This window comes from Solanum dulcamara, chromosome 4 (genome assembly GCF_947179165.1).
Source record: "Solanum dulcamara chromosome 4, daSolDulc1.2, whole genome shotgun sequence".
NCBI lineage: Eukaryota > Viridiplantae > Streptophyta > Magnoliopsida > Solanales > Solanaceae > Solanum > Solanum dulcamara.
In genome coordinates this window covers 78743702-78766973 of record NC_077240.1, presented here as the reverse complement: position 1 = coordinate 78766973, position 23272 = coordinate 78743702, and the positions used below count along the sequence as shown (strand labels likewise).

The following is a 23272-nucleotide window of genomic DNA, read 5'->3' as shown; positions in this document are numbered from 1 at the left end:
ATATTTTGTTCTAGAAATGCCCTAACTGTTATTTAATGAATCAAAATGTCCATATTGTTACAGATGGGTCAAAAATGTCCTTTTCTAATAAATATATATATATTTTTAAAAAGACAAATCTTGTTCCTTATAAAAATATTAGTTTTAATGAACTCTATTCTTGTTTTATTTCTTTTTAAACCACTTTAAGTAATAAAAATGCAGAAAATTATTTTATTCTTCGTACTCTAATTTTATCAATTAAACTACAATAATTTCACATTTACTCTAAGTTTTAACGGAATATGTCATATATATAAGATCATAATAAATTCAACATTATTTTTTATTCAAATAACGATAAAAAATAATTATAATAAAATAAAAAATGTTTTTAAAATTTATTTTTTTTCCTAATTGAAGTAGAGTAAACATTTGCTAATAAAAAAAATATTATTAGGAAAAATATGTTAAAAAAGAAAACAAAATAATATATTTATTTGAAAAAGGGCATTTAAAAATTTTCTTATTTTATTATAATTATTTTTTATCGTTCTTTGGATAAAAATTAATGATGAATTTATTATGGTCTTATATATATGACATATATTATCCGTTGAAACTTAGAGTACATAAAATTATTCTATTTTTATTGATAAAATAAGATTATAAAGAATAAAATAACTTTCTATATTTTATTACTTAAAATGATTTAAAAAGAAAGAAAAGAAGAATAGAACTCCTTAAAAGTAAAATTTTTCTACAACAACAACAACCCAGTGTAATCCCACAACGTCGAGAAAAGTAAAATTTTTCTAAAGAACAAGATTTGTTTTTTTAAAATATATATTTATTAAAAAAATGACATTTTGGACCTATTTTGTAATAATAGAAGCATCTTTGATTCTTTAAATAATAATAAAGATATTTTTGGATCAATGTTAATGAAAAAATATTTTTGGATCAAATTATAAACTAAAGTAGTTTTGATCCTTTTGCCTTTATTTTATTACTCTTACCTCGACTTCTTCACCCCCTTTTGCCCTCTTCTCTCTCAGCTTCTCTACCAATACCCCACACAAAAATTCACGCAAATCTTGTTTTTCCCTAAAAGGGTTGCTTCTATATGCAATTTAATCAATACCCACAAGAAATTCTTGTTCTGCAGACCCAAGATTTGCTCTACATGGTTATCGCAGTGGTATCCTTTGGATTTTGTTGATTTTCGTCAACCCCATCTCAGCAAAAGTTATAACAGGTTGGTTTTCATGATCTATGTTTGGAATCATTCAATTAGATTGTTGGGTTATTCAATAATTGATTTTTAAGATAGTTTTATGTGAAAAAGATTGGATTTTTTTTCCAGGGTTGGTGTTTTTTTGTTCCAAAGTTATGGTGTCTTCGATGTTTTGCCATGTACCCAGTGAAGCAGAGATGGATTATCCTCCGTTTTACTCTCGAAAGAGATTAAAGTCTTTAGATTTGATTGGTATGGATATAAATTCAAAGGGTTCTATTGAGGATGAAAAACATGATGATGTAGTGTCTGCAATGGAGTTAACTATTGGGTATTGTCTATTTTCAATGAAGTTTATATTTTTCAGTTTTATGTTTACACTCCAAATTATTTACAGTGAAGTGTGAAAAACACATGTAAAATATCTAGTTTTTTTTGAGTTTCATACATGAGCTATCAGTTGTGTGAACTATCACCAAATGTTTATTGAAACACACCTCAACTATCACGAACAACGGATAGTTGAGGTGTGTTTCGATAAATATTTGGTGAGTTCAGGTATGGAACTCAAGAAAACGGAATACTTTAGGTGTGTTTTAGACTCTTTTTAGCTCTTATTTATACTTCTATTAATTGTTATGTTTTTTTGGTTCGGTGCGATATTATCAGTTGCTTGCAAAATCTTGGTTCACCATCGTGTGTTGAGATGAGTTGCCAGTCTAATGGGGAGAGTGAGAACATTTCATCACCTCATGATGTCGGTGGCAGTTCAACGAGTGACAAGAGTAATGTGGTGTACCCACAAGCTGTACTTGCAACTGGATGGATGTATGTCAATGAACAGGGTCAAATGTGTGGTCCTTACATTAAGGAACAGTTATATGAGGGTCTGTCTACTGGTTTTTTGCCGGAAGAACTTCTCGTTTATCCCGTCTTAAATGGGACCATTTCGAATGCGGTGCCCTTAAAGCATTTCAATCAATTTCCTGACCATGTTGCGACTGGCTTTGCTTATCTCATGGTTTCTTCCTCTGGTGCGAATGGACCGACAGATCAGTCCATGGGAGTTGCCAAAGATTCAGGAGTAAATGGAGTGGAGTTGCCAACAACTTACCCCTACTCTATCTCCGGGGCTGAACATGGAACTCATTCCTTGAACCAACAGATGGTGACCGCTGGCTTTGCCGGAACATTTGCTCCGTCTATGTCTTCGGTACTTTCTCTTTTACATTTAAGGATTTGTGTTGTTTAATTACTTGTTTCTTCAAGCTGTCAGTAACTTTGTCTCTCACAGAGGTGTCACCTTTCTCCAAAAAGAAAAAGAAAAAGAAAAAGAAATTGACTCTCCTGGAGGCCAAAAATATATTTTCTTGCTATTCACTAATTGTAAAATGTAGTAATGTAAATCCGAATCTAGGGGGGTTGAAGTAGACAAGATTCACTTTATTATTTTGATGAAGGACAAATAGACTTCTTGCATTTTTTGCAATTTTGATTCCCTTCTTATGACTTTCCTTGCTTAATATTGTGTATGAAATAGGTCAACGAAGAATTGTGTTGGCTCTTTGAAGATCATGAAGGGAGGAAACATGGGCCACACTCTCTTGTGGAGCTTTATTCATGGTATCATTATGGATACATTGTGGATTCAGTAATGGTGAGTTTGTGTCTTCCATAGCATTTTGCTAGGTCCTTAAATTTAGCACTGTAGTGCATGGTGCAGCCGTTTCTCCTGCTATCCCAGCCTTTCTGTTGGAAGATGTTGGTTTCATTATGTTGGATGTGCAATGGATAATCTGAGCTATAGGCTATATGTAAACTGAACATATGTCAAACAGTTCACCCGGTTTTGATGGGTGGAATCACTCGATTGAGCTGCTACACTGCTATTGATCACTTAACTTTTTTAAAATTAGATATGGCTAGGTTTTAGTCCAAGCATAAAACTGAGAGCTCTTTGACTGAATATAAATATTTTTATAAGTGCATACGATTTTATTGTAGAAGCAAACTTGGGGAGGTAGGGAGTAGCCCTTGTCCATTGTTTTAATGGACAACCTAGGAAATGGAGCTTTTTGTTTGTGATAATGTTGTACAGAAGGTAGGAACTTATTACGATTCATTTCTGTAAAGGTGAATTCTCAGAATTTCTGTTGCGCAAAGTTCTATTATCATAGTTTCTTTCATATTCCAAAAAGGGTCCTGTTCTTGTTTCTGCACGGGCTCGTCGGATCTCTATTGTTCTTGTTGTCATTTTCTTCCTCGAAGCTTGTGTCAGTTTGGCCTTATTTAACCCGTAGTCTCTTCTCATTTTATCTGCAGGATTATATTCCCACACATCTTCTGATATCCTACAAACTTTGCCATTTTGAATTTGGCATGATTTTCTTAATTCTTTGTGTTTGTAGCTAGGTTAATGGTCTTGTCAAAACGTGGAAAGGTCTATCTACAAACTGTTTGTTTGTCTATTGTCTTATATTCACTGCACTCTTCGAACTGAACCCAAAATTAACCAAGCAATTCTGTGAAGTAGTTTCCTCTTTTTTTTCACCAATCTCTACATCAGTTTAATTTTTATTCTTCCTTTTTGAATTATTCCATGAGTTTCAACTTGCTTCCCTTTGTTTTTCTAGTCTCATATAGTTTAACCACTAATTTGGGTTCTAGACTGTTTAAAAGACAGTTTATGGTTCCAATTATCTATGAGTTTAAAATCGGAGAGTTTGGTCATTTGCAACAATAAGAGAATTCTATTCTTCTAAGTAGTTGCTTTTGATTTTTACTTAGGTTTCTGAACTAATTGCTTCAGTGTTAATTAGGGCTTCTACAGCTTTTTTTGGGTACATTTGCTTCTCTATGAATACCTATTTGCCTCATTTAGTAGGTTATTTTAAGTTTTACAAGTCTCTGTATGTTTTTGTTCCCATAGAAGAGCTATGGTAACTAAGCACCAATTAAGTTTTTTAAACTGGTTTTGTGTTGATGAGGATTTTGACTTGTTTTTCCCTCGTTGCTTGCATTTATTGGAGATTGTCCAACTCTTTCTTGCAAGGTGGTAGTACACCTTATTGGTATGTGCTTATTGCTTGCTCATTGATGTTGACTTTTGCAGATACATCATGCCGATGACAAGTATAGACCGTTTAGTTTGAAATCTTTGATTAGCAGTTGGACTACGGCTACCCCTGGAGGTCTCTTTTTGTCTAATCCTGATGGGCATGAGACTGCATCTTTACAAGATTTGGTATCCGAAATTTCTCAAGAAGTATGCTCCCAGCTACACGTGGTTATCATGAAAGCAGCCCGTAGGACTCTTCTCGATGAGATAGTTAGCCATGCAATTTCAGAGTGCATCTCTGAAAAGAGAGATCTCAAGAAAGCCACTAATCAAAAGAAAGTCACTAATCAGTCTGTCAAGATGTCATCTCCTGGTACCAGAATGGTAAATAACGTTCAAGCATGAATAAGAAGTGAGTGGAATTAAAATTTAGAATCTTGCATGCTACTTATCATTTATGTGAACAGTCTGCAGGTTTTGGTGGCAGTAAGGCCTTAGTTGCTCCTGACAGGAGTGCAGAAGCTCCTAATCTTCTAAAGGGGAAGTCTCCTGCTGCTGAAATCCCTTTGAAGTCTTCAGGAAGCTCAAAATCTGTTGGAAGCTTTGAGAACTTTTGTGATTCTTATACAGTTCTTTGCAGGAAATTATTTGACTCTTGCATACATAGTATCTGGAACGATGTCTTCTATGACCATGTGGCAGAGTATTCATCTGTGTGGCGGAAGAGAAAGCGATGGTCACCTCCTTGTCTGATGGTTGAATTGAACATTCAAGCAAAGTCATATGCTAATTGCACCAGAAAGCTTTCTACTGAAGTTGTAAGTTTTTTATGCTGATTTTTGGGGTCATTTTGCAGTGCTTGTGTATCCTGTCTTACTGACAGACGTATAACCTTGTAGTTGCAAGTGGAGGAAGAATCCTTCCCCCCAGGATTTGAGGAAAAGAATGTGACAGTGGATTTGCCTTCAGTTTTGTCATCAAAAGACTGCACCACTGAGCTCTCTACTGAAGTTGTAAGGTTTTATATGCTGTTGTTTTTCCTGTCAATTTGCAGTGGTTGTCTGTGCTGCCTTACATACTGACTTATGACTTTGCAGTTGCAAGTGGAGCAAGAATCTTCCGGCTGTGATCTTGATTTCCCCCCAGGGTTTGAGGAGAAGAATATGACAGCGGATTTTCCTTCAGTTTTGTCATCAAAAGATCGCACCGCGGAGCTCTCTACTGAAGTTGTAAGTTTTTTAATGCTGTTGTTTTCCCTGTCAATTTGCATTGGTTGTGTGTGCTTCCTTACAGACTGACTTATGACTTTTCAGTTGCAAGTGGAGCAAGAATCTTTTGGCTGTGATCTTGATTTCCCCCCAGGGTTTGAGGGGAAGAACATAACAGCTGATTTGCCTTCAGTTTTGTCATCAAAAGATTGCACCGTGGAGCTCTCTACTGAAGTTGTAAGTTTTTTTATGCTGTTGTTTTTCCTGTCAATTTGCAGTGGTTGTGTGTGATTCCTTACAGACAGACTTATGACTTTGCAGTTGCAAGTGGAGCTAGAATCTTCTGGCTGTGATCTTGATTTCCCTCCAGGGTTTGAGGAGAAGAATATGACAATGGGTTTGCCTTCAGTTTCATCATCTTTTAATGATGAAAAGGTGTTGTCTAGATCCAGTCATGCAACGGATCTTGAAGCTAATGATCGTATGCAACCTATCCTTGAGAGTGTATTGGATGAACTCCACCTGTCTGCAAAGATGTCCTTGGAAGAGTATTTCACTAGCCTTTTGCATGAAGAGGTGATGGGAAAAGTTGATTCCCTTAAAGATGGCGTGATAATTAAGGTGAATAGTTGAACTGGCTGTGATCTGTGTAAACTTTATCCCTCTCCCCTAGAAGTGCATAGGTGGTGGAGAGATTTTTGTTGAAGTTATCCCTTATCTGATAATGTTTCCCCTGTATAATTCGAGATTCTAATGCTTACTGCAATATAATGAACTTTCAGCTTCTCAAGGAACAGTTCTATTCTGCAGGTTGCCGAGGATCCAAATTTTTTTAATGGCGGTGCAAGTCAAAATGATTCCTCTGATGGCATTTTGGTGTCAGAAAACTTAGCTCGTATTGATATTCAGAATACTTCCTCGCGCAAAAAATCATCGCACCAGAACTCTATTGATACATATGTGATTACTGTGTCAGATTGGTTTTCAAGTGCATTTCAGAAGTCTGCCGGTTTAGAAAATGCCTCCAGTAGTGAAATGACTGATGAGCTGCAACCACCTGAATGCGAAGCTGTTCCTGTACAAACTTCTAAAGTTCGACTTGCTAGGTCTGATGATTCTATTTTGAGAATAATATGGTATGCAACCCTGTCAAATTGCCGGCAGAAGGTACATGAGAAAGCACTAAGAGAGTTGAAAAGTTTTCTTATTGATGATATTATTAGAAACTTTTTGACAACTTCATCTTCTGCGAGGAGATGTAGTAAATCAGAGGATTCTCAGGTAAGTGCAAATGTTGGTTTTAGTGCTGTCAGTTTAAGGAGTTAATTTTTTTTTTCTCTCATTTCACTGAGTTAATTTTTTCCCCTCAGTTCATAGAGTTGATTCTTCCCCTCAATTGAGAGATTAAATTTCCTCAGTGTAAAGAGTTAAGCTCTTCTGAATGCTACTTTTGCTTTGTCAGGTCACAAGAAGCAAAGTGGGTGATGAGACACGTGATAAATCTCCAGATGCATTAAGCAAAAGCGTGGATGGTTTTCCTAAGGTATCTACAGCAGCGGGGAAATATACATATTACCGGAAGAAAAAAATGGTTAAAAGAAAGTCAGGCTCTTCATCGCAGCCTCTCCCTGGTGGAGACGTTGGCTACGAGAAGAGTTCTATTAACAAGTCAAGGAAAAAAGATCTCTTGGGAAAGGCAACAGAGAGCACTAAAGGTGACAATGCAACTTCAATTGATAAGAAAATTGGGCCGAAAGATTGTCACAGAGAGTTGTTCACTAATGCCTCTTTAGTTGTTCCTCCGTCATCGGTTATTATTTGTAACACTAGCTCGGAAAAAGTTGCTTCTGTCTCCAAAGGTATTTCAGTTTTCCTGAGTTTTCTCAAATGTTGCAAGAAAAAACATTATATTTGTTGGACCTGTTTACCGTACTGTACTAAATAATGCAGCGGGGAAAAGTAACCCAAGCCACAAAAAACTGAAGGCCACTTCTGTTGCTGAGGTCTCCAGTGGTAATGGAAAGGTTGATGGAGATGTTGTCTTCAGAAAGAGATCTAGTAAGAAGAAGTCAAGGAAACAAGATCTCTGGGATGAGGCAACAGGGAGCACTAAAGGTGACAATGCAGCTTTAAATGGCAAGGAAATTGAGCCGAAAGATAGTCTCAGAGAGGTGTTCACTAATGCTTCTTTAGTTGTTCCTCCATCATCTGTTACCAATTGTAACGCTATCTCAGAGAAAATTGCATCTGTTTCAAAAGGTATTTCAGTTTTCTTGAGTTAGGTTTTTTCAAATGTTTCCAGAATGGACATTATATTTATTGATGATGTTTATCATACTGTTGTAAATTTTGCAGGAAGGGGAAGTAGTGCAAGCCGCAAAAAACTGAAGGCTTCTTTTGTCGCTGAGGTCTCCAGGGATAATGGAAAGGTTGATGGAGATGTTGGCTTCAAAAAGAGATCTATCGACAAGTCAAGGAAACAAGATCTCTTGGGGGAGGCTACAGAAAGCGCTAAAGGTGACAATGCAGCTTTAAATGTTAAGGAAATTGGGCTGAAAGATTGTCGCAGAGAGTTGTCAACTAATGCGTCTTTAGTTGTTCCTCCATCATCGGTTATTAATTGTAACACTATCTCAGAGAAAGTCACATCTGTTTCCCAAGGTATTTCAGTTCTCCTGAGTTAGTTTTGTCATATTTTATCAGAATGGACAATATATTTTTTGATCATGTTTATCATATTGTTTTAAATTTTGCAGCAAGAAGAAGTAATGCCAGCCGCAAAAAACTGAAGGCTGCTAATGTCACTGAGTTGTCCACTGATAATGGGAAGGTTGATGGAGACATTGGCTTAAAAAAGAGAACTATTATCAAGTCAAGGAAGCAAGATCACTTAGGGAAGGAAACAGAGAGCAATAAGGGTGACAATGCAGCTTTAAGTGTTAAGGAAATTGGGCTGAAAGATTGTCACAGAGAGTTGTTCACTAATGCGTCTTTAGTTGTTCCTCCATCATCGGTTATTAATTTGAACACCATCTCAGAGAAAGTTGTATCTGTTTCCCAAGGTCTTTCAGTTTTCTTGAGTTAGTTTTCTCAAATGTTACCAGAATAGACATTATATTAATTAGTCATGCTTATCATACTGTACTAAATTGTGCTGCAGGAAGAAGTAATACAGGCCACAGTAAACTGAAGGCTACTTTTGTTACCGAGGACTCCAGTGGTGATGGAAAGGTGGCTGAGGTTGTGAACAGGGAATTGGGCACTCAAGAAATGCAACCGCCCGCTTGTTCGAAAAAGACTCCTAAATGTTCGTGTTTATATTTTCATCTAAATTGATACTCTATTTTTCCTTTTTCTAATGTTCTCAGTGTTCACATGATCTCTCATGTTTACCGCCTCTTTAATATGTGTCTTGGTTGGGCTATTGAAGCAGCAGCCAAATTACCGGATTTGAAAAAGAGAAAACTAGAGGATAATCTGACAGCATCTCGTTCAAGAAAAATTCAGAGACTATCAAGTGGTGCTGGCAACCAAGCTGCAACAAACGTGGCTACGCTAGAGAAGAACCAGAAGGGTAAATCCCGGGTAGCAAAACATTGTCCACAATCAGTTGGCTGTGCTCGATCTTCGATCAATGGTTGGGAGTGGCGTAAATGGTCGTTGAGGGCAAGTCCTGCCGAAAGGGCTCGTGTTAGGGGAACTAAGGTTGTTCATATTCAATCTGTTAGTTCAGATGCTAATGGTTCCCAAATGTTAAATGTTAAGGGCATTTCTGCAAGAACAAACAGGGTTAAGTTGCGCAACCTCCTTGCTGCTGCCGAGGGTGCTGACCTCTTGAAAGCTACTCAATTGAAGGTAACATGAGAATTTGCCTTGTTATATGTATTTTTTTTACTACTATTGATAAGGGAGAAAGAGAGGAGCTTTCCGTCAATGTGAATTGACAGGAAAGCCTTCAGGTTCCCGGTTATGATGTATCAATAAACCAAAATAATTGTATTGGCTTACAAATGGATTTACTGTAGCTTACTTGAAAGAATTCATCCTCTTTAACGAATATGCCCTTTAACTTATGTCAAAAACTAATGGTTCTATGTGTGCTGATTGACTTTGAACTACGTGGGACTTTGTTCTTTTTTCTTCTTACTGAAAAGAGAGGGTACGTAGGCAGCTTTCCTAAAAAGGAGTGAAGTTCTGCCTGAGTTTGAAGGCTAGCTCCTGCTTTGGACCTTCATCCGACATCTAACATATTGGAAAAAGCTAACTAAAAAGGGGATTTCAGTCAATAGACAAAGAAATAACGGATATGTTACATGAAAACAATTCAATGTTTGTCTTTCTAAGGATTGATTTTCCTTGTCGTAGTACGTATTCATAATCAAGTTAGCAAAATTCTTCTTTTTCTTCTTATTGTGGAAACGGATCCCACCTGCTGCTTTTGAAATGCATTTAAGTGTTCAGCCTTCTTTCCCTCTTTTATAATATCTTATTTTACCCCCTTTTCTTCACTTTATTTAATTACATTAAGGCACCTGTGCACTGTGGTAAATTTAGCAATGTTTGGTTTCATTTTTTTTTTGCCCCAAAAGCATTAAAGGCAGTGACATCATATGCACTATGACAGTGGCGTTTGTATATTCATTATTGTTTTAAAAAGGGACAAGTATGTAGATAGATTTTGTTTGATGAGCTTATGGTCATAACTTGTTTTAATTAGTTTTTTGGTCCTACATGGCAATTTTGTCCTACATGGCAATTTTGTGTCCTATGTGGTGTTCTACGTGTATTATGCCATGTAGGACACATGTGTCTTCTTGTTCAATTTTATACAAGTTTAAGTGCCTACTTGTGCAGACGCAAAGTTGGAGGTATAGATGCCAGTTGAAGCCAAGTTAAAGGGCATATTTATGTATTATGCCTAGTTTTTTTGTAACTTAGATACTTCTATCTCTAATTCAAATGATGACATATATTACTCCATCTATCATTTTACATCCATTTCAAATGATGACAGATATTACTCTATTTATCATTTACATTCATTTGAAAGATCATATACAATTTTTTCCCCATGAATTTATTTTAAAGTTATCTCTATTAAGAATATGAGTTCCGTAGATACTTCTTAAAATTTTGAATGTCATAAATGAATGTGTATGTATTGAGGTACTATACATCACTTCCATATTTCAACATAAATCTTTCAGCGAAGAGATCTTTGGACTTTTCAAACTTGGCAAACAGTAACATCTTAGTAGCTATAAAGGAAAGGAAATCATATTGAAGTTTGAAAGATAATGTAAGGAGAAGTTTTTCTTTTTTAATATGATGCGCCAAAAAGATTACTAAAAAGGAGAACTGATAAAGGAAAAATCACCAAGAATATAGCAAAAGCCAATTATTTAATGGAGAGCATCTTATTAGTCATAGCGTTATTTTGTAAAACAAGAGAGGAAAATTTATGTGGCTTCAAAACTTTGCTTTTTTTTAATTTGAAAAATAACTTAATTGTTAAAAAGAACCTCTTAAGACACTGTTTAATTAATATTAAAATATTGTTGATTTTTCTTTTGAATTCTATCGAATAATATTTTATCGTTGTTTGTTTTTTGAATTGTTAACATTTGTGCTAAAATAATTTATTATGCCCATTTATTTAAAAGGACATTAGTAAAACTTATATAGTTGTGCATTGATTGTTTATTAACTATCTAAAACAAAAAATAAGTCAAGAATTTGAATAGTAAATTGTGCTCAATGTAATGCTTGACGTCCGTGCTCCGCACAGGCGATTTTTAACTAGTGTGTGTTTATGTGTGTATATATATATATGATTTTTTTGTGGTTATATACAAGTTACAGATTCATCTCTGTCTTTCGTAGGCGAGGAAGAAGCGCCTTCGCTTCCAGCAAAGTAAGATACATGACTGGGGTCTTGTTGCCCTTGAGCCTATTGATTCTGAAGACTTTGTCATTGAATATGTTGGAGAGCTTATACGTCGTCGTGTAAGAGCATTGTTTCCAAACCTGACGTACATTCCAGCATGCTACTTTTGCCGCAAGTTTTCTTCATACATTGTGTTGTATTAGCTTTGTTTATTTGTGTACAAGTAATTTTGTTTGATTTTCTGAAACATCTCAAGTGTCCATTATTTGAAATCTTACCTTTACGAGATTCTCAGGTATCTGACATACGAGAGCACTATTATGAGAAGATTGGAATTGGGAGCAGTTACCTTTTCAGACTGGATGATGATTATGTGGTGAGAAAGTAGTTTTAGAATTCAATTTCTTGTAGAATTTACTTGATGTAGATTCCTCTCATGTTTTTATTTTGGACAGAATTTTTCTTATATAATTCCTGGAAAGGAGAGTCGCAAGTTAGGATGAGATGTCTTTCAACCCAAAGTCAAAACCAAAATGAAGTAGAAATGTGTTCTGTCTGTATATATCTATCCAAAAAGCCATTACTCTTGATCAAACCGATGCTAAATAACTTGTTCATTCCAATTCAATTGCCGTATATTGCTGTTGAAATGTTCTTGCTGTACTGTGTGATCGAGAAGATCATGTTATAGAAGCATGAAGGCGTTATTTTCTTCGTGATATCCTAAACTCTGTTTGTTAGAAGCTCATTGATAAGTCTTTCCATGTACTCCCCGGCAAACTCTCATTGCAGTAGAGCAATGCAAAAATATATGATTAGATCCTATCATTTTTTTTGTGAAACTGTAGATCCTATCAATTTTGATGCTAGGATAAGTAGCTTTTTGCCTTCTAAAAAAAGGATAAATAGCTTTTTGGTTTTTGTACTTGTTAGAGATTCAGGTTTAAGTTTTTGGGAACCAAAGACCACGTTGAAGGTCTAATGTTTATTTGGCGATTTCAAATGGTTTATATCCTAAAAATATTGGACGCGGGATAGGAAAAAGGGGCTACCCAGTGCGCAAAGCGTCCCGCGTTCATGCAGGGTCCGAGGAAAGGCTGCACCCAAGGGGTGAGATATCAAGGAGAATTTTAACTTTTCATAATGTTCTCCATGCATGTCTACTCCAAGGAGCTTAGTTTTAAATAGGTTGTAATTTAAGGGTCGTTTGGTTCACATCATAGTTATCCGGGGATTATAATGTGGTGAATAATAGTAAAGGAATTTTATGGAATGACTACAACAACAACAACAAACCCAGTATAATCCCACAATGTGGGGTCTGGGGAGGGTAGAGTGTACGCAGACCTAACCCCTACCTTGAAAGGTAGGGCGGTTGTTTCTGGAAGACCCTCGGCTTTAAGAGAGGAAAACACGATAAAAAGTCAGATAAGGACAAGCATATCGAAAACAAGATGAAAACAAAGAATAGCAAAAAAAATGAGAAAGTCATGGTAGAGTGGTACGGGAAGAAAGATGCATTAACTACTATAAATAAATAAGATAAGATAAGATAAATAAGATAGTCAAAGTGCAACGGAGCCACAACTATAAACAACAATACAATGCATAAATCAAATGACAATAAACAATGAGCAGAACTACAACTACTATGGTGCAAAAGATGAATCACCTAGCCTTTTATCCTAATCTGAGTCCTCCACAAAGGAAATTATAGTGCGCTAAAGCGCCTACTAATAGGGTAGAATAACGAGACTACGTACTAGCCTTCTACCTTAATGTGGGTCCTCCACACGCTCCTATCTAAGGTCATGTCCTCGGTAAGCTGTAACTGCGTCATGTCTTGTCTAATCACCTCTCTCCAATATTTCTTTGGCCTACCCCTACCTCTTCTGAATCCATCCATGGCCAACCTCTCACACCTCCTCACTGGGGCATCTGTGTCTCTCCTCTTCACATGCAATGACTAATAGTGTCGAATCTTTTGGAAACAACATCTCTATCTCCAGAGGTAGGGGTAAAATCTGCGTACATTCTACCATCCTCATACCCCACTTGTGGGAATATACTGGGTATGTTGTTGTTGACTAATAATGTTGAGATATGAAATTGCCGGTGACCAATCAATCACGATAAGTGGATGTTCTCCAGAACCACACGGAGAAAATATAAAAGGAGTAGCGCAAGCCAACTGTGAATAATAAGACAAGGAATGGTATTTAGGAAATACTTGCTTTTATAATAGTACCTTTGTCTTTAAATTCTTTATCCCCATATACACACATTCTATCCCGCATAAAATAATACATATATTACTACATAGCTAATTCGGTTATATTTAAATACCATTGAGCAAACTTTGCTTTAATTTAGAGATTATTTTTCTTATATGGCCAACCAAACACTGCATAATTTTGTGCGAGGTTTGATGCTAAGATTATTTTTTCTAATCCCTCCCACCAAATGACCCCGAAGGATTTAGGTGTCTCACTGAATCTGAAAGCCATTGCTTGGTGTGTTTTAGATTTAGAGAAAAGTCAACTTGGTTGGACCTCATGATTGGACTTCCTATTCCTATCTGTTGTGTAAGGGTTCTACTTTCGTCTTCCATATCTAACCTTTTTGGCATTTTGGACCTTAATCTCTGGTTTTGGTGCTTTTCACCCTAATGTATTACTCCACAAGTCCAAGTGCCAAAGATTATCCACAGGTCAATCATTTAACCAGAGCAGTAGAGGAATCCAGAGTTTAGGGGATGAGAAACCTCTTCTCCCGCAGAATCTGTTTTCACATTTTCTTTTGTCTCATTTAACTATGTGAGGGTCAGAAGTATTTATTATTCACATCCTATTTTAATTTGATACTATGTCCGGAATGTGTATACTCTGTAATGCTACAAGAATTACTAAATGTTACTACAATTATTGTGATTATTATTATTCTTTTTAGTACTACTACTACAACTAATAATAAATATATGATATTATACTAAATAAATAATACTGTTTTTTTCCTTTCAAAAAATAAATATTATCTCTTTTTGTAGAAAAATCAAAATATTTAACCTTCCATTCATGTTTGTTTTTCTTTACAATTTCTTTCTAGTAATATTAACTGTTGGTGAACCTTTTTTGGTCTAATATTAATTGTTGAGCTGTGACGTAAGTATAAATTGATGTTTTTTTGGGGGGATAATTTTAAGAGAAATGAATGCTGTACAGGACTATGAAGAAAGAACTAAAGACAACGATATGGATATTTTTAGGATTTAATTATTTAGATAGACCTTGTTAATGTTCATACTAATCTTTCATTAGTCAAAAGCTCATTTATGAACATCAAACTAGGACTGGGTTATTGTAATCAATGTTACCTAATAAGTAGATTGCTACCATTCATTGGATCAATTGGTTACAAACCTTTGATTTGATGTGGCTCATTTGTAACACATCAAATTAGAACTGTGGTTGGTGTAATTAATGTTACCTAATAAGTAGATTCAAATGGTTCATGAGATGGATTGAGTTTGCAGTTTGCTAAGGCTAGGCTCCTTTAGGTCATATTTTCTTGGAAGTACTTCTTTAGGTCATATTTTTTTGCAATTACTTCTTTAGGTCATATTCAATATAGTTTGTCCAGCTTAGGCCATAATAAGTAAGTAGGAGCCCGTTTGGATTGGCTTTAAGTTGGTCAAAACCAACTTAAAGCCCCTTTTTAGCTTTTGGACGTGTTTGCCTAATGCTGACTTTAAGCCATAAAGTTCTTAGAGTCAGTCAAAAATGAAAAGTTAGGATTTCTAACTTTTTTTTTCCAAAGTGCTTAAAGTCATTTTCTTTGACCATGGAAATTACTTTTATATCCCTTGTATTTTAACTAAATTCTCAAACTACTTTTTTTTATTCTTTTAACCCTAAAATTCACATCATAAGCACTTTTATCCAAACACTCAACTGCTTATTTATAAAAATAACTTTCAGCACTTCAAAGTTCTAAAAGCACTTCATACATAAAAGTTACTTTTTTTAAGCCAATCCAAACGGGCTCTAGATCACTACGGTTCATGGGATTGATTGGTCTATGAGGCTCATTTACGACATATCAAATTAGGATTGGATTGGTGTTCTCATTGTTACCTAGTAAGTAAATTGTTATGGTTAATGGCATGCATTGAGTTTGTGATTTGCTTAAGCTAGGCTTCTTTCAGCCAAATTCAATATGGTTTTAAAAAATATATCAGTAAGAAAAAGATGAATGACACATCTTCCGTTAGGCCTTGGCTAGCTTCAGATTAGTAGTAGTAGTTTGTACATATCTTCTCTTAGGTTAAACTCACTAACATTGACCTCTCCTTACATATCAAACTTCATTTTCATGTAAAATATCACCAGTCTCTAGAATGAATCACTTTAATCAGGATACTAATTTTACCCTCACAATCTTAACTCAGTAGTCGTTTGGAGCTCAAATTTGAAGAACTGATTTGAAATAAGTGTTTGTATTTGACATTTCAACCTGATCAATTTTTTTTTTGTTGAATAAAACCTCTATTTCAATCTCAGATCCAACTTCAAATTGGATCGGTATGAGGAGAGGTAGAGGTAGGCTGAAGAAGTACTGGGCAAACGTGACTAGATAAGAGATGACGCACCTGCAACTTACCGAGAACATGCCTTTGCTTCGTGATCGTATTATTTTTTGTTGTTGCTATTGTTCTCTTCTCCATTATTTTCCGCTTGGCTTTTCCACAACTATATTTCCTTTTCACACTAGATTTTGTTATGCTTTACTTGAGCCGAGGGTCTGTTGGAAATAAGCCCTCTACAATTCACAAGGTAGGGTTAATGCTGCATACGTACCCCCCTCCCCAAACCCCATTTGTGGGATTACATTGGATATGTTGTTGTTTCTTTGCTCTGGTTAGCGGATTATTTGTTGTTGCTTTTCTCCATTATTTTCGACATCTCTTCTTCATGACTACTGTTTCAAGCCTAGCAATTTTTCCCAATCTAAGGAAAAAGTTACTGTTACTTTTGTAGGTGTTTCTTTTACTAAGTCACTGGGTATGGTGGTGGTGTTCTTCAAGTATACTGATGTACGACCTAGCTAATTGCATATTAAGTTACATAGTGGACGTGGACTCATTCTCATTCTACAAACTGGATTAATCTACATATTAAGTAAGATTGTTTTGAAACATGAACAGAAATTAATGTTATATGAAAACTGTGGATGATGTGTGTGAGTGGGGTGGGGGATCCAATTCACCCTAAAAAATCACGATTTGTGAAGTTAAAGATGTTGAAATTAGGTCTGGATGCTTGTAACTTGTACGAGTCCCATTCTAGCTAGAGACTTGTATTTCCGTGCGAGGGTAAATATGAGATATTTAGAAACCCCTATTTTCCCTTTAACAATGTTTTTCTAAAACTTTTAACTGAGATAGACATGTATAGAGCTGAATGATACAGATAGTTGAGCGATTGATTGTCAGAGAGAATTGGTGAGTATCAAATGGTATAATTGCCACTTATTGGGACGACGCTGTTCATTTGAGCTGGATTTAAAAACCAGCTGCTACAAGATCACCAAACATAAGGAATAATATTTGGATTGCTAAATCTTGTAATCAAAATTGCTGGTGTGTGTTTATGGAATGGTGGATGCAATTCACACATTACCAGGGGTTGCAAGTGAATTGTGATAATTCTGGGTGTAAACGCTAAAGCTAGAGGAATGCTCTTCCAAATCATGCAATTTTGCTGGGGATCTAGTCTAATTAACCTGATGTTGAACCAATAGTCATAATGTGTTGCATGTTATGAGAATTTGATAATTTCATAAAGATTGAGCAGGCATTTCTTAATAACTGACTGTATTTTATGAAGGTTGATGCAACCAAACGTGGTGGTATTGCCAGATTCGTGAACCATTCTTGTGAGGTGATTTTCTTTCTGTTGGAATTATATGACTGTGATATGAAGTGCCATAGGATTTCAACTCGATGACGTCATCTGCTTGATCTTAACAAATGTTGCAGCCGAATTGCTATACAAAAGTTATAAGTGTTGAGGGTGAGAAAAAGATCTTCATATATGCTAAGCGGCATATTGCAGCTGGTGAAGAGATAACTTACAACTACAAGTTTCCCTTAGAGGAAAAGAAGATCCCCTGTAACTGTGGTTCTAAGAGGTAAGATTTCTGTCGATTATTGAATTTTTATCTATATTTTTATTGTGCACGTGATATTACACATTATTGGACAGGGGTAAGAAATTTATTGCTAGCTTTGTTCTTTGTTTGATAGTTCTACTGGTGAAAGACAATCTCTTTAACAAGCTGATAGTTTATACCCTTCGATTCTTTTCCAAGATATTTATTTCTCCGGTGATGTCTTAGAACTGTTATTTCAGTTAGCTTTCTTTATATATAGTCTTGTTAAGGATTAGAAAAGGCCTTTCCTTATTTTGTTAATATATGCATTGTCTCATCAGGTGTCGTGGCTCGATGAATTGAAATGCAAAGGAGATGCCAGATCCAATGTGTTAGGTACTTTAATTTGCTTCTGAATTTTCTTGAGTTTATTCTGTTTGCTGTCCTTTTGTTTTCCCAATATTAACTCCTTTTTCTTCTTCTTAGGGGTCCTTTCTTGACCTGTGGTTTCCAAGGATATCCGTGCTGCAGTTTTGCCCATAGATTTCGTCATCGTGTACATCTAGTAAGCAATGGTATTGTCAATAGCAGTTTGCTTTTTTTAATGTTTGTAGAAGCAGAAACCAATTTATACATTATAGTGGAATTATTTTATTTTGAATATGGCCTACTAGTGTTTGATATGCATTTTATTATTTGTCACTATTTGCTATGTATCTCAATCCCACGCCAGAATACGTTGCCTCTGAGTTGTTGTGGATGACTCCTCCCTGGATGCGAATCTTCTTGCCTTTGTAGTTCAGACAGTCTAGTGCTTCTCCAATGGATAGCTACCTGGATTAAGATGCAATATATGTGTTGCCTCTAGGTCAGGAAAATATGAAGTTCTTTTTGGTCGTTCTTTGTACAGAGCAGGGATCATACTATAAGGAATAGAGCCATGTTAAGAGTTGGGAGAAATTCTTTCGAAAAAAAATAGGTGTAAATGTTAAAGTACTTCATCTTTATTCTAAAAGGCCCCAGGGCCGGTCTCACAGTAAGAACACAGATTGTGATGTGTGTATTAGTCGCACACCGCACACATCATGAATTTGAATCTTGTCGCAGGCAAAAAGCCTGGTATTTAAGGCGAAAAAGGATACAAGGGTGAACCCATTATCAACCGAGTCTTGAATTGTGCACACTAATGGATTTCTCAAGTATAAAAAGAGAAGAAACATGTTTGAGTCGCTCCTTATATGTAATTTCTTATTTCTTGGTGCCTATTTGCCAGCCAGCTAGTGAAACCTTCATTTAGTGGGTTCAAGCTCTTTAGTGGATAGTATTGCGATAGTGAAAGCAAAAGAAATATACAGAAGCACACTAAGAAAGAATGAAGGATATGGTGAATTTGATTTTTTTTTCTTGAGAATGGTGAATTTGATTTATGGTGAGTTTGAATTATACAGACTAGAATAACACAAACTCAGCGTTCGACCCAACAAATATGAAAGAACTTACTAATAAATATTTCAAACTAGTTTTAATACAGATAAAATCAATCCAGAGAAAGGAGGGTAAGGGATGAACTTATATACTCCCTTGTAACTAGTATTTATAGTAATGAGAGATGATTAAATAGACCGAAAGATCTTTAAAATACAAGTTTTTGGATAGATGGGGGGAACCTATGTTGCTTGGATTCTCCAACGATGTTGTTGCACTTGCACCTATGTCAGATACTCAGATCCTCCAAAGAACTCTTGGAGGATTCGACGCACACCTGACGACATTTTGAAGGATTCGAGCCACTTAGGTTCCGAGCAACCTCAAATTAAGTCAAACATCCATTTTGCTTCTTTTTGCCCCTCCAATGACTCCATGTCATCTTCCAATATCGTTGCAAGCATATTAAACAATAATGAAATATATTTTTAAGCCTTCTAGCTCATCCTCCACACGCTTGCGTTGGAGTGCTCCGTTGGGCGCATCATTAGCCAAGTTGTTGATGTTACCTTTTAAGCGACAAAATTTCCCAATATGAGTCTCCTATGCTACTTGGAACGAGGTTAGTATAGTCTATGGAGAGAGCCATTCCATTGAGAGGGAAATCACCGAGGCTTCCTTTAGGAGTTCAAGGTGTTTTGGTTGAAGACTTCTTCGTGTGTGTGTATCAGAAATAACCTTTCTACCTCTCACAAGGTAGGAGTAAGGTCTGCTTCCACCTTATACTCCCCAGACCCCACTTGTGGGATCACACTGGGTATGTTGTTATTGTTTTTGTTGCGTGTGTCTCTCTGCTTCTGCGCTCTCTTTCTCTCTCTCTCTCTCTCCCCTGCTTTGTTGAGGCAATTGATTAATCCCACAAATGGGGCCTGACAGAGGTAGGATATACGCAGACCTTACGTCCCTACCTTTCTGGAGTAGATAGACTTTACTTTTAGCATTATATAAAGGACTTATCTACTTTAGCTACTTTGAAGTTGATTGTAGATGGATCTGTCAATTCCAAATATGTTATACAATGCACTTGTAAGACATACTAATTTGAAAATGGATGTGATGATTGCAAATTTTAGTAATAGCATTTTAGGCTAATATGCTTGTAACTTCGTTTTGCCACTTTGATGCCATTTCAGGGTTTGCCCTTGCAACTCTTTGTTGGGCGGTACCAGTGATGCATACATGTACTTCTGGGTTTACGCATTCTTGTAAAAAAGGACGAGTGTGTGCCCCTTGCATATATTCTTGTAGATATCACAGTTGCAGATGAGTTCCTCCTCTTAAGAATTCAAAATCGGTTGTTCTCTATTATGCAATTTCAAGGCACTTTTTTGGAACTATATATTGTGTACAGACATACAACATTACAATATACCTTCACATTTCAAGTATTATAATATACCATATTCAATTCCACGGAATTCAAAGTACCTTTTAGTTTATTTGGTTGTTATGTTGAGATATCTTGTGTTGAACCGAGGGTCTATCAGAAGCAGTCTCTCTACCTCATAAAGGTAGGGGAAAGGTTTGCGTATATCCTACCCTCTCCAGACTCTACTTGTGAGATTGAACTGGGAATGTTGTTGTTATTGTTGAGATATAATGTCTCTGTGTGAATTCGTTTATTTACGTTTTCAACATTATGTGATTGCTCTAGTTATTTTCTTTAAGATTTACGTCTACAGGTCAATATGATGTGTTATTTGTGAATTTTTAGTCTCGATAATCTTTCCATAGATACAAAATGTTGTAATCTGCTGTCTATTATGTTAGGAGAGAGTTTGACCCCAAACCCAATTTAACATCTCAAAATGTTCCATAGTTGAGTCCTCAAAGATGTTAAGTTGGTACCCTGCATATGTGTGATGTCCTCGGGGTGAGAGTGATTTAGCAATGGATGAGGCATTATATTTACTCGGATTCTTCAAAAATATTGTGGTACATGTGTCAGATCTTCCCAAAAGGCACTACTTTTAGAGGATCCAACACACATCCGTCGATATTTTTGAAAAGTCCGAGCTACATAAGCCATAGTATGCCAGGAAGAGCTCACACATGGATAGTTGTCTATTCTACACAATTTTTTTTAAGCTAGAAGTTTTTTATTTTTTTATTTTTAGTTAGTAGTTTTTCTAAAGCTAGAAATTTGGCATTCAAGTTGATAAATCTAGTTAGTATGCCAAATTAAGTACTTAGGTTTAAATCCCATTTTTGGTCATGGATTAAATTTTTTGTACTTGCATTATGACAAAGAAACGTTTTAAATTTTTTTTCTTGGTTCTTTCATACCAATCTTAGTTATTATTTGACGCAGGGAATATCAGGTATTGCCTGTGCATCCAAAATTGCTAGATGATGATGGTGATGATGATGTGGGTCAGTTGGCGTCTTTCCGGTACGCGTCTTTTTATCCTCTACTCGTTTTTATGCCTTCCACACACCCCGACTGCTATCTAACGGGGTATTTTCAGTTGATGGGCCAGTAGGACCTCTCCGTCAATGGTAATGTATGTATATGGTGATAGTTTAGGGTGGAGCTCATGAAGTGGAAAAAATGCGCGTTTAAGGGATTGGGTTGAGAGGGTAAAAGTACGGGTATATACGTAGCTAATGAAGTTTTTGAGAATATCATTCCGACTGAAAATTAAATACGCTTGTATTGGATTCATACTCGAATCCAATACTACGTTTTATCAGACTTCACGTCTAAGTTTGTGCGCTTTTTCTATCTGAAAATTCTAGGAACTCTTTTAAGACATTTTCTTGCGACATTTTACGAACGAATCAAAGCAAGAATCCTTAAAAAAGGAAACAAAACAACAGAAAAAGAGAGACAAATATGACAATAAAAGAAAAAAAGAGAAATAACTACAAATACAAGTTCATGATATCTGTGTTACTATTGCGTGTTTCAATTACTTTCATTTTCAGTCTAAATGCTACTCTTTACATTTAATAATATTTTTAGTCCAAAAACATACTATATGGTATACTTGTGAGTTGGATCACATGATTCACATGGCATTTTGGTACATAATTGTACTTCTCTGTGGTTTTAACTTTACAAGATTCAACCATCTTTCTTACTTTCTTAAATTTCATGTACAAGTCAAATTAAGACATAAAATGTAACCGAACGGTAATAAAAAATAGGTGTAAAAACTCAAGGTGTACTTGTTGTAGCAAATGTTGATGGACTTGTGACCTTAGCCATGCGAACTACGCCTAGTATTTGAGTGGATCGATTCGACTATCTATAGTATTTCTTATTTGGGTTTCCTTCTTATTTTTGGTTAAATTATGCTTTTCACTTTATGGCCCGTGGACCTTGTTTTTTTTTTTTTTTTTTTATCTTTTAGAAATATAGAAATATTTGGCAATGTACATAAGCAGATATGGATTTAATAATTTAAATTTGATGTATGTAACCTTTGGAATCATAAATTTGTAGTTTAATATTTGTTGAAATTTTATTATGTATCCAGCAACATAACTAATTGGCATTTTGTGTATACTTTTGCCATAACGTTTTATTCAGCTCATTCGATAGCACGAATAGTAAGTTACATCACAATTCAAAACATTCATTTCAAAATAACGCGGTATTTGAAGTTTCATAAGTCGTTTTTGTATATATGGATGGTGACCATGTGCAACAACATGCATATGATGATTACTTAAGAAAGTGGTTAGGGATATATCATACATGTGCATAGAATGAATGACCTTTCTAGAACATTTTTATAAAAAATACAAAAAAGGAAAATAAATTGAGGTGTGCATAAGTTGATTTCGGTATAAGATTGAGCAAATTGTTAATATATGGAATGTCTATTCATATGTTAAAGAGTATTGTAAACATTTTCAATTAAGTTTTTGGTCAAGTTGTGCATATCCCAACAACTATCCCTACCTTGTGAAGGTCACACATGAAGAAATCATGTTAAAAAAATAAAGAAAGAATATTAGCAACAACATATAATTATATAATTGGATAAAAGAAAGTACATGTAATAGTTAAATCAAAGACTAAGATAGTAGGAAATTAGACAATGCCCAATTATTTATTAATTTTTTTACTTTAATTCTTGATTTTCATATCCTCATACTTGGCCATGTCCTCGTACGTAAGTTGTAGGTTTGTCATGCATGTGCTGTTTAATCATCCTCTCATCAATGCCTTTTATGCCACATATATAGTTAACCTAACACCTCCTCATTGGGTCTTTTATGCATCTATTCTTTATATGTCTTGTGTAATCACCCTATTT

At 35.5% G+C, this 23272-nt stretch overlaps 1 protein-coding gene across 4 annotated transcripts; it reads left to right on the top strand.

Annotated features, from left to right (window-relative positions):
* Positions 1–1004: 1004 nt before the first annotated feature.
* Positions 1005–22511, top strand: LOC129887740 (histone-lysine N-methyltransferase ATXR7). 4 transcript variants are annotated; one of them, XM_055962949.1, is made up of 25 exons: positions 1005–1237; positions 1346–1547; positions 1886–2429; positions 2757–2873; positions 4329–4658; positions 4742–5092; positions 5174–5287; positions 5372–5503; positions 5588–5719; positions 5804–6103; positions 6293–6763; positions 6945–7341; positions 7433–7741; positions 7838–8143; positions 8239–8544; positions 8643–8789; positions 8916–9337; positions 11366–11488; positions 11665–11745; positions 17255–17308; positions 17407–17558; positions 17861–17915; positions 18006–18094; positions 20138–21396; positions 21473–22511. In XM_055962949.1, the coding sequence occupies exons 2-22, from the start codon at positions 1372–1374 to the stop codon at positions 17880–17882; spliced, it is 4986 nt and encodes a 1661-aa protein (XP_055818924.1). In that variant the 5' UTR covers positions 1005–1237; positions 1346–1371; the 3' UTR covers positions 17883–17915; positions 18006–18094; positions 20138–21396; positions 21473–22511. The 4 variants fall into 4 exon arrangements, with proteins under 4 accessions (XP_055818924.1, XP_055818926.1, XP_055818925.1 ...); XM_055962951.1 differs by having other exon boundaries at positions 18006–18084; positions 21316–22511; XM_055962950.1 differs by having other exon boundaries at positions 18006–18084; positions 20138–22511.
* The last annotated feature ends 761 nt before the right edge of the window (positions 22512–23272 follow it).